General features: G+C 44.6%; 2 protein-coding genes across 2 annotated transcripts; one reads left to right on the top strand and one right to left on the bottom strand.

The window, feature by feature from the left end:
* Positions 1-3720: 3720 nt before the first annotated feature.
* LOC116162138 (insulin-like growth factor-binding protein complex acid labile subunit) lies at positions 3721-6400 on the bottom strand. Its single transcript, XM_031475676.1, has 2 exons — positions 6292-6400; positions 3721-6239 (listed from the first exon to the last, which is right to left on the bottom strand). The coding sequence occupies exon 2, from the start codon at positions 6231-6233 to the stop codon at positions 3783-3785; it is 2451 nt and encodes an 816-aa protein (XP_031331536.1). The 5' UTR covers positions 6234-6239; positions 6292-6400; the 3' UTR covers positions 3721-3782.
* Positions 6401-7007: 607 nt separating this feature from the next.
* On the top strand, positions 7008-10336 carry LOC116162140 (insulin-like growth factor-binding protein complex acid labile subunit). The gene has a single exon (XM_031475678.1). It carries the CDS (start codon positions 7123-7125, stop codon positions 9013-9015), a length of 1893 nt encoding a protein of 630 aa, XP_031331538.1. The 5' UTR covers positions 7008-7122; the 3' UTR covers positions 9016-10336.
* The last annotated feature ends 1118 nt before the right edge of the window (positions 10337-11454 follow it).

Genomic DNA, 11454 nt, shown 5'->3' with positions numbered 1-11454 from the left:
GAAACTGGTCTAAGGTAATTCCCATCTCTGCCACAGATGAAAAATTCTCCTCAACCCAGGTTCGAACACCCGACCTCCGGATTTATAGTCCCAACGCTCTACCACTGAACCATAAAGCCGGTCAGTGTCACCTCCGGGAGTCTTCTACTTCCGGCTATCAGGGCCGCTTGAGTTTTACTGCCCACCAGTCTGAGCCCTCTCTGCTCCGTCCACACTAGCACCTTATTTATAGAGCTTTGCGCCTTTTCTGCCGCTCGCTCGATCTTATGGTCTGTCACCACCACGCTCAGGTCTTCGGCGTACGCCACCAGAGCCACTCCTGTTGGCACTCTGATGACCCCATCATATGCAATATTCCACAGGAGTGGGCCCAGCACCGACCCTTGTGGCACCCCTCCGTTCACCTCAAACTGGTACCCCTTCCCGGAGGGGAGTTTAACCCGATTCCTCCTGTTGCTTAAATAGTTGTGCACTACACTCATATAGCCCGGTGCGCCCTTTCTTTCTAGTTCTTCTAAAATGACTCCCATTAGGATAGAATTAAAAGCATTTTGGACATCTAAGGAGGTGATTATTGTCACCTCCCTAGTACGTCGTGTGCCTCGCTTTGCCGTTTCTGCCATTTTACGTATTTGGCTGAGCGCCTCTCTGGTCCCTTTCCCTTTCCTGAAGCCATACTGTCTGCCCGAAAGACTGGCAAACTGTTCGATCCTTTCTACCAGCACCCTCTCCAGCAATTTCCCTAGCTGGCTTATTAGAGATATTGGTCGTAAGGTCTATAATCGATTGACGCTCTCTCCTAACGAAGGTAGGTATCCCTCCCGTGTTTATCACCTGCAGATCTAGCATAGGGTTAGTTTTGGGCGCACCCCACACTGTGGACCAAGCGTTCATATCTCCCGCGACCACATATTTTCGGGCTCCCACTCTCTTCACCTCTCGCGCCAGGTCTCCAATAATCTCTTGCAACTCCTCCAAAGTGTCTTCTTGCGAATACGATCCGGCCTACCACCAGATCCTTGAATAAAGCCTTGCATTGGCGAGGAGACTGCCCCCCCACCGGGCTCCTTTTGCGGAAATGCTCTCTCATCTGGACAGAGCCGCTTGTACTGGAGCTTGGTTACCAACAGGGCCGGATTTGGCCCTATGGGCCCGGTGCTAGGAAATGCAATCCTGCAGCAAAATTTCAATCCCGGTGTTTGCGCGATCGTTATGTCAATTTTAAATGTATTGGAAAATAAGTAATTTTGTGCGGTTAACCAAATATTCTCGAACAAAACACATCGCATTTCCCGGAAAGGATGCGTCACATCCACTTTCATTTCTTATCGTCGGTGACCAATCCTTTACGACGGCTCCATGTTTATCTGGATTTCTAGAATATTCACTACAATATTCCCATACAGCCACTCTACTACTAAAGTTATAAACAATCAACGAATTCGACATATTGTATATAGGAATACCGGTACATACGTTTAAATGTTGCAAAATAAATCAGATTTTCGCACTCAGTAGCTGTTCAAGAAAGTGAATAACACTTTTTGCATAAACCGCAACAAGAAACAAGTTAAAAAGTAATCGTAAACGATTTACATAAAGCGCATTTCCACTTGCATTCATTTCCCATTTGTAAGATGCAACTTCTGTAAAAATCGTAAAAATCCGGCCACAAATATGAAAGATAGCGTTGCACATGGGCAATCCATTGTTGACGTGCTACTTCAATTTCAATTTATGAGAAGAATTTCATTTCAATGCTTTTCTAAATAAGAAAGTTGGAACTGCGCATGCGCAAACCTAAATTTTAAAACTAATGTTAGATTTTCCTTTGTTCCAAGCGCCTAAGTATCAAATTTCAATTAAATAGTTCCATAAATAAAAAAGTTGGCACTGCGCATGCGCAAAGCCAAATTTTGAAACTGGCGTTTGATTTTCCTTTATCCCAAGTGCCTATGTATCAAATTTCGTTTAAATTCTTCCATAAATAAAAAGTTGGCACTGCGCATGCGCAAAACCAAATTTTGAAATTGGCGTTTGATTTTCCTTTATTCCAAGTGCCTATGTATCAAATTTCATTCAAATATTTTTATAAGTAAAAAAGTTTGCAATTCGGTTTATAAATGGTCGAGATGCGAAAAGGGCACTGTGAATTTTGAATCGATTCGATTCAACTTTTGGCATTGCGTATAATATGGCTAAAGCTATGCCCATATTGAATTTCATGCAATTCAGTTCATAACTAACGGAGATGTAAAAGCGATCGAACATTTCTAAAAAAAGTTATCGTTCACACGGACAGATAGATGGACAGACAGACAAAGGAACAGACGGAGAGACCAACCGGCAGGCGACAGATAACAATGCAAAATTATAAACGATCTCTAGGATCGTTAATAAACGGCAAAAGTGTAAAATTATGGAACATGTAAAAACGGTTTTTTGTTTTTTTTTACAATAACTTTTTTTTTAAGCGGTACAGAAAAAATTCCTTCCTTGGTACAAGACTCGACACCATAACGAACCAAATAGCGAAAAAAGTAGAACAATAGCTCTTAAGATAAAGAACTAGTAGCGTCGCAAAACGAACGGACGGACGGACGGACAGACGGACGGAAGGAAGGACGGACGGACGGCCGGACGGACGGACAAAGTGGCCACAATAGCGCATTTTTTTTTTATTTTTGTGGAAATGCGCTAAAAAGTGCGAAATAATCTTAGATCATTAGATCATATATACATGGGTATAGTCTCCGATCTGCTTTGAATAAGGAGCATCTGTGCCAACATACCTAACAAAGACAGAGATATGTTTTGCACCGTACGTACATGCGCAGTAGCATCCGAATGGAATCAATTGGTAATCATAGGCCTCGCAAAACTGAAGTCACTTCATATTTATGAAATAAGTATATGAGTACCTTTTTAGCGCATTTTTCGATTCTCAAAAAGGAGTTTATTGTTTCACTAACACGCGTTTTTTTAATCCCTTCTTCCGCAAATTTTTTTGTTGAAAACGCTTAATTAATGTGCCCTCCAGCCATTTTTATTAATTTCATGATCGTACCTAGGGGGATTAATAAAGCCACGGACCCGGACTCATCTGAGTTTCGCCGGTCTACTCTCTACGCAGGTTCTTTTTAGCGAATTACAAAGACGTGCTATTGTTTGCGTTTAGTCCGTCCGTCCTTCCGTATTCTAATGAAAGCTCTCATCGAAATAAAATGGGGGGGGGGGGGGGGGGGATTAATTTTATCTCTTATTGTATTGCGAGGAACCGTTTTCTACCAACTACTGCCCTTCTTTCTGTCCTCTTATCAAACTACGGGGTAGAGGGGGGGGGGGGGGGAGTGGAACTAGTTTTATCCTTCATGGTACTCTAATGAAAGGTCTCAACGAAAGGAATTAATGTATACCAACCATAGCACTCCTCCTCGACCTCTTACCGTGAACTTCCCTTACACCTCAAGAACGGAAGAGGGTACTCACAAAGGGCGATTGAGACGTCTGCAAGAAATATATCCATTGATGATGTCAAAAAAAATGCTATTTCGGTTAAAAAAATACGCTTTATCTGCACAAGAGTTGTGCAGAATTTATACTTGTTTATCTTTATATAATTGGACGAAGATGGCGACATGAAACTTTCGGTTGTCTCTGCACAAAATGGCGACGGTTTCCGGTCTCGTATCTGGACAGGGAGGTTTATTTAGGCTTACACACTTGACAGAAACTTTATTCATCTGATTCTGAGAAATTGACAAGCATCTCACAGGCACGAATTACAAATGATAAAGAAAGCGGTATTTAGAAATAATTGCGTCCATATCAGGATACTTTAAGTTGATAGCCGTATGCTTCTCCACTGATATTTTATTTCCCTCCACGTTCATCCTCTGCAAGTGCGGAAACGCGTCGAAGAAGGTGAGGTCGATATCACCGATATGATTGAATTTCAGATCGAGCGCGACCAGCTCAGTCAATCCCTCGAACATTTCCGTGCAGACCTTCGCCAGCGAGTTCTCCGCCAAATTGAGGGCTCGCAACGTCTTGAACTCGGCGAGAGCTCGCGTGCCCATCGTTTGAATCCAGTTGCCTTCCAAGTGCAAATTTTGCAAATTCTCGGCGTGCGGTATGGTTCCATCCTCTAAACTTGTGAATTTATTTCCGCACAGGCGCACAGTTGTAAGCGAGGTCAGCGGTTTGAACAGGTCACGTGGGAGGTTATCAATTCCGTTGTCGGACAAATGGAGGTCGACCAAACGTGGCAGCTTGTGGAAGACGTCGTAGTGGAAATCGTGCAGTTGGTTCGAGGCCAAGCTGAGGAACTCTAAATTTCCCATAAGCTCAAAGGTGCAGGAGTGTATGAAGGAGATGCGGTTATGCGAGAGGTCCAGTGATGTCGCGCTTTGTATCCCTTGAAACATCTCGGCCTGGAGCGATGAAATCCGATTTCTGGCCAGTGACACCTTTCGCACTACATTCAGATTGGCAAACGCCTGAGTCTGTATGAACTCGATTTGGTTCTCCTCCAAAATCAGGTTCAACAATTTCTGTAGGCCAAACGTCCAGTTCTTTATCACGCGTATATTGTTCTTGGTGATCTCCAACGTGCGCAGCTCCTTCAGTTCGTCGAAGCAGAAGCGGGAAATTTCCTCGAGGCCGTTAGAACGAAAGATCAGGTGCTCGATGAACTCCAAGTCTTTGAGGTGCACGCACGTGATGATCCCAATGGGATTGCTTTCCAAACTGAAATAAGTCAACCTTCCGAATTGTTTAAAGAAACCCGGTGAGATTGAACGGATATCGTTAAAAGTCACGTTCACGTGGCTCAACTTGGGCAGATTGGCGAATAGGTCGTTGTCTACGATTTGAATTCGATTATGGGACAAATCGATTTCGTGCACTGATTCGAGCGGCTTGAAAACGTCGACGGGAAGTGACCTGATCTTATTTCTGCTGAGGATGATGACTTTTAGGTTCCTCAGGTCTGTGAAGCTGTCCGATGCGATGTTGTGCAGGTAGTTTCCATGCAGATCCAAATGTTCTAAGTTGATCAGTGGTTTAAGCTCGTCTCGTCCAAGTGTAGAAATGCGATTTTTCGAGAGAGCTAGGAAAGATAGGTGCTTTAGATTTTCGAAGGTTATGGGTTGGAGTGTTTTCAGATTATTTGAACTAAGGTCCAAATTCCTCAGTTGGGAGTTTTCAGGAAACAAGCCACGTGGCAGCGATTCTATTTGGTTGTATTTCAGCTTTAGATCGGTTAGTTGAGTGAGGCCTGTGAGTAGGTCGTCCGGGAGGATAGTCAGCTGATTTTGCGACAGGTCGATCGACTTTAGCTGGAATAGGTTATTAAATACGCGCGCTGGCAGTGACCAAAGTTGATTGATGGAAAGATCGAGTACTTCGAGACATCTTGTGTTTGCAAAAAGATCCTCAGGTAATCGTATGATGCGGTTATCTTTGAAACTTAGCTCGATAAGAGACGATAGGTCTTGAAACAGCCTTGCAGGTACTATTGCCAGGAGATTGCTTGCCAAATTGATCGTCTTCACCGACGAAAGTCCTCTAAAAAGGTCCTCTTCTAGTTGTATCAGTTGGTTGGCTTCAATAGAAATACTTTCTAACGCTATCAAATTTGATAAAAGCCTATTAGGTAAGCATGTTAGTCGATTTGAAGCAAGCTGAAGCTCTTTCAAATTTACCAATTTGTCGAAAGACCCCGCTTCGATCACCGACAAGAAATCGTTATTTAAATCGAGCTTGGTCAAAGAGCTCATCTGGTCAAAGGTCATTTTGTTGAACTGTTCGAGCTTCGTGGCGTACACGTAAAAATTCTTCAAGTTGGAGAGTCCTTCAGTAACGCCCTGGTCCACCTTGCTTAAGTTACTAAAACCGATTACCACCGTGTTGAGGTGGTTCAAATGTTTAAAAGTATCTTCTGGTACTTTACTTATGTTGCTGAAAAGAATCTTTAGTTCCTTAATGTTCACGAAATCGGAGAAGATGCCCGGACCCAGAAAATGGATTTGACTGCTTCTCAATTCCAAAGTCTCGAGGTCTTTGGGATCGACGTTTTCGCTGATGATCGCCTCGTCGATTCCCGTTTCCAGTTGTCTTAAGGAAGTTATTCCACTACATGATATCGACTTCCATGATCGATATTGGCAATACTTCGGTTGCTCGATCGTCACTCCAACTAGGACCAGTAATTGCAAGAGTTTCAGTAGCATAGTGAACTGCAAGATCGATCAAATTACAAATGTCAAAAATGTGGACGAAGATACTCACCTTTCGCGAGTTGATCGAACAGTATGCCAACCCTCTTCTTGGTAACTTGGTTTATATTAGAAAGTAATGATGTAATGAAATTTTAAAGCGGTTTGGGTACGCACCATTTGAAATGGCGTTGCACAAACTTACAGCGAAAATACTTAATTTAATTAGAGTAATTAACTTCATTTTCTCGATAGCATTCCTTGGATTTATCAAAGCCTCGGCCGTTATGCATATCGAACGATATTAACAGCTTAACATGCGCGCCGAATAACTTGCCTAGGCCCTACAAATCCGCCAATTTTCCCCAAAAAGATATCTATACAAATCTGCACCTTTAGAGAGGATGTCACAGTCCCCACTCTTCAGAGCTTTAAAGCGCTTTCAGTTTGAAAATAATCTCCAAAAGAACACCTGATTACCTGAAATGCTTTAAGAATCTACATAACCCCATTGTGGAGCTTTCAAGAGCTTTCTAGATATTATCCTAGCTTTGCACAATGCAAAAAATTTAAATAACACATTTATTGATGAGTCGAAATTTTCACAATTGGTTCTTTGGAAAAGTAACCAGCCGAAATTCAGAAAATTGGATTGTGGAATCGCCTGGAGAACGTTGGAGTTGGACCCTTCGATGGCCTGAACAGTGTGGTCTCGCTTTCACTGAGGAGAAACCACCTGGCAATGATCGACAAGGAGATTTTACGAGGCTTGGACAAATGAAAAAGCTGAAGACTTTAGACTTCTCCAGCAATAGCGTGGAAGTTCTTCCGGCTGGGACTTTCGACGCCCTCTCCTCCTTAAACAGTCTTCTTCTAAGCGACAATAACCTGACCCAGCCTGCAGATGGGATTTTTGATCATTTGCCCAACCTCCAGCTGCTGGACGTGGTCAAAAACACCATCAACCAGACAACTTAGATTGAACGCGAACCAACTGGAGAACCTAACTCCAGGTTTATTTACAGGTTTGAGTAAGCTCAGGGTGCTGAATCTACAAGCAAACCGCATCAAGGCACTTGACCAGGATCTCTTTTCCAACTTAAAGGAGTTATCTTGGCGTGACCTATCCCACAATCTAATACAAGCAGTAGCGAAGGGCCTCTTCTCGAGCCTTCCAAGGATGGATTCCCTCAACTTGGCGCATAATAAAGTAAGGGACTTAGATGCTAGCGCCTTTAATTGTTCGACTCAGCTGGACGTCCTCAATTTGGAAGGCAACCTCCTCTCGACGCTTCCAGACGATGCATTCGCGGGAAACTCGCGGCTAAACGAGCTTGTACTCACCGAAAATGAGCTGAAGAAAATTTCAGCGGGCACTTTTCACGGTTTGAAGCGGTTAAAGATTCTTTCACTGTCGAATAACAAGATATCGTCTATTGAACCGAAATCGTTCGACGATTTTGGCCGTTTAGAAGAACTTTACTTAAACGAAAACCAGATGAAAGAAATACCCCCAGGTCTTTTTCAACAAATGAAAAAGCTGAATACTTTATACTTCGCCAGCAATAGCCTGGAGTTTCTTTCGGCTGGGATTTTCGACGCCCTCTCCTCCTTAAACAGGCTTTTTCTAAGCTACAACAACCTCACCCAGCTTGCAGATGGGATTTTTGATAATTTGCCCAACCTCAAGTACCTGGACGTGATCAAAAACACAATCAACCGCATCGAGCCTGGTACCTTCAAGAACCTAAACCGGCTCACCTCGTTTTACTTCAGCGAGAACCGCCTCCAAAGTGTTCACGCCGAAACATTCCAAGGACTTAAGTCCGTCGATTACTTCCACATCAAAGCCAATCCAATTGGGCACATCGCGTGTGCCACCTTCGTCGAGCTTCCTTCGTTGGTGTTTCTCGACATTTCCGATGTTCCAATCGAGGAGCTTGCCACCGGGTGTTTTACAAGCGTAGGGAAGCTCAGACAGCTTAGGATTCAGAAGACCCACTTAAAAGTGTTAAAGTCGGGAACGTTCGCCGGACTGTCTCTTGTAAGGACGTTGTTCTTAACGGAAAATCGCCTGGAGAACATTGGATTTGGAGCCTTTGATGGGTTGAAGAGTGTAGTCTCGCTTTCACTGAGCAGCAACCGCCTATCCACGATCGACAAGGAGACTTTCGGCGGCTTGGACTCGGTGATATCGCTAACATTAAACAATAACAATATTGTACATTTCGATTCGACCCGTTTTGATCTACTACCGAGCTTGGGAACTCTGCACCTCGCCTCCAATAAGCTGCGCGAGCTTAAGGGTGACGTCTTTGACAAACTGTCGCGGCTGAGAGGTCTGGACCTATCCCACAATGGCATCCAAGTGTTACCCGCCGAGATTTTTCGCGCACTCGAATCCCTGCACTATCTCGATTTGTCCGGTAACAAGCTGAAGGTCTTGGAACCGGGCACAGTTCCAGTTCTGCCCAGACTGCGACGGTTACGCTTGAACGCTAATGAAATCCAGTCGGTCAAATCAGGAGCGTTTGACAACTTCGGCTCGCTCAAAAACCTTGGGTTGGCCAACAACACCATCAAGCATATCTCCCCTGGAAAGTTCGCTGGGTTGTCTAGGATGTCTTACATCGACCTACAGAATAACCTGATCAGTGACCTGAACCCCACCGTCTTTGATAGTTTACCAGAGTTGACCGAAGTCCTATTGGATGGTAACAAACTGAATCCGAAGGTGCTGAAGATCATCAAGAGCAAGTATACCTTGCCGGAACCGGAAATAGTGGATGAACTGTAGCTTTTCTGTACAATAAAAGTTCAATCGATTCCACCATCGGATTGCCCAGATTCATCTTTCAATTTTCCTAGACTCCCTGCCCTTCCCCTGCTCCTACGGTTCTCCCCTTCTGCGATGTCTATGGATCTTCCGTTGGACCCGTAGCATATACTGCTTTCTGAAGGTCCTTTGGCTCTTTCGGGGACTACTTGCCGCTCCTTAAGCTCTTTATGGAGCTTTCAACAATTGTATCCATAACGTTTTACACTCTCCTTTTAAAGTCCAATGGACATGTAAAGGTGTGTTAAGTTAATAAGTTGCTCTGATATGTGCCAAAAATTCTGCCAAGTGTCTGAAATATTCCCAGGGGTATTTTAAAAGTTTGGGAAAAAGCCAAAGGAGGACGACCAAAGTACCTACAGAGTCCAGAAAACGATAAAATTCTCTTGCTTGCAAAGTGTTGTCTCGATTTCTAACGACAAAGGCGAATCTCTTTTTAAATCGTTCGCAGCGGACCAAGTTGGTACTGAACGTTAACAGTAAAGGCCAAAAACAAATAAATTATTCGCCCTGGCTACTCGCGAAGGAATTTTTTCCCGGCGACTGGGGTGGTTTACTCTTACTCGAAGACCGAATCTCTTCAAAAACTCTCCGGATTAATCCCTACCTATGTTTTTTTAATTAATTAACGCCCCATAAAAATGGCACGTAGTGATCTATTTTATTTGTAGAGCAACAAGGGATAGGACTTTGTTTAGCCTAAGTTGCTTCACCGTTTCCGGATATCTGTCGCCAAGGAGCTCGGGCCAGCTCGTCGGCCCTTTCGTTGCCTCCTATTCACTGCATAGGTGTATATGCTTATTCATGGTTAAAATCTGCCCGAAGCACAGTGCTATGTTAATCAAGGGAGAAGCGGATGTCAGCTCTCGGTCGATCACTATATATAGGTACCCATACCCGTTCCCCCCGTGACCCACACGAACCTTTCAGATTTCATGGACAATCTGAGTTCAGCCACTCCCCCCTGTCCGAAAAAGCGACCTTAGAACTCTTCGGTTTTAGTCAGACATTCCGGATCACATCCCTTCTTGCAAGGAGGGGATCGGATCTTGAGGGTTTCCTCTCAAATTCGCCCGCGCTCAAATCCTTCGACCTCTGCCTTCACAGCTCTAGCCCCAGTGCCTCCATGGTCAAAACTGGCGTGTTTGTCATGGCTCCAGTGACTCTCAGACAGGCTATAGTCTGTGAACCTTTCTTAGCTGCTTCCTTTAGGTTGCCCTGCCCATGACAGGCCACCTACAAGTGCACCGTAGAGTATTATTGGCCTTAACGAGGGTTCAAACCCCATGTTATACAAGGAAAAGCCCTTCCACATGCCCATAGACACGCAGTGATCTTTTTGCTCATTGGCTCAATGTGCCCTTTGCAGGTCTGGAGGAAGCCTATGGCCTCCCTCAAATATTTCACTAACCTGGTTTAACCCAGTTGACGTCCTCGAAAAGTGGCCCACCTGTTCAAGGGCCCCCTGAAGGAATTCTTTCACGGTGTTTAAAAACTTTCCAGATATGAAGATCGCGAGATTGTCCGATTGCTCTCGTTCAGAGAGCGGAGGAGCCCGTCGAGTACCATGCACCACATCAGTGGAGACAACACCCCACCCTGCGGACATCCTGTAGTAGTGATGAGCTCATCTCTTGAGGATATAATGACTGCTTCCGAGCATGGCGCAGATCCATCTTACGATTGCTCTTTCAATACCAAAACCTTCAGTTCCTCACTAATTGAAACGAGCGTGGTGCTGTTAAACGCACCCTTGATATCTACAAACGCTCCCAAGGGCCAGGGCTCCCCAGACATTCCCTTCTCCTATAAGCTTGTTGGAAGGGCTGAAGTGATCTAAGGACCAGTACCCTATTCCTTATATTGCATGCATCCACCAGCTCCTCCACCGTTTTTAGAAGAAACGATGATAGGCTGATGGGCCTGATAATCCTTCGCCATGTCATATTTAGCACGACCCGACTTAAATAGGTACGCAACTCTTACCTTTGTCCAGCTTTCGGGAATATACCTTAATCCAAGGAGGCTCTAAATAGGTGCAACAAATGTAAGAGCAGCGGCTCCAGGTCCTTCTGCAGAAGAGCCGGGAATATCCCGTTCGATCCTGTAGTCTTAAATGCGCTGAACGTGTTGGCCGCCCATCTCAGAGATCCCTCGGTAACCACTCGGGCAGCTTACTTTCCAGACGATTGGCCTTACACAGACCCGACCCGGTGGATCCGAAGTTATGTAGTCCCCAAAGCCTGGAAAGTGTGTTTCCAGGAGATATGTGAGAGCCTCCCCGCGGTACACGTATGGAAGCCTCACAGTGTTGAGATGCCCAAACCTTAGCAACGTCCTATAAATATGATTGTCGATACGAAGCACCCTATACATCATGTTAGTTACACAAGCTGCCAA

The sequence above is a fragment of the Photinus pyralis genome, unplaced genomic scaffold (genome assembly GCF_008802855.1).
Source record: "Photinus pyralis isolate 1611_PpyrPB1 unplaced genomic scaffold, Ppyr1.3 Ppyr1.4_LG10, whole genome shotgun sequence".
Lineage (NCBI taxonomy): Eukaryota > Metazoa > Arthropoda > Insecta > Coleoptera > Lampyridae > Photinus > Photinus pyralis.
The sequence above is the reverse complement of the archived record's forward strand: the minus strand, read 5'-3'. Positions and strand labels throughout refer to the sequence as shown.

What these genes read in the sequence shown, in the direction of transcription:
- LOC116162138 (XM_031475676.1), bottom strand. Translation starts at nt 6,233, where the DNA reads ATGCTACTGAAACTCTTGCAATTACTGGTCCTAGTTGGAGTGACGATC.
- LOC116162140 (XM_031475678.1), top strand. Translation starts at nt 7,123, where the DNA reads ATGGGATTTTTGATCATTTGCCCAACCTCCAGCTGCTGGACGTGGTCA.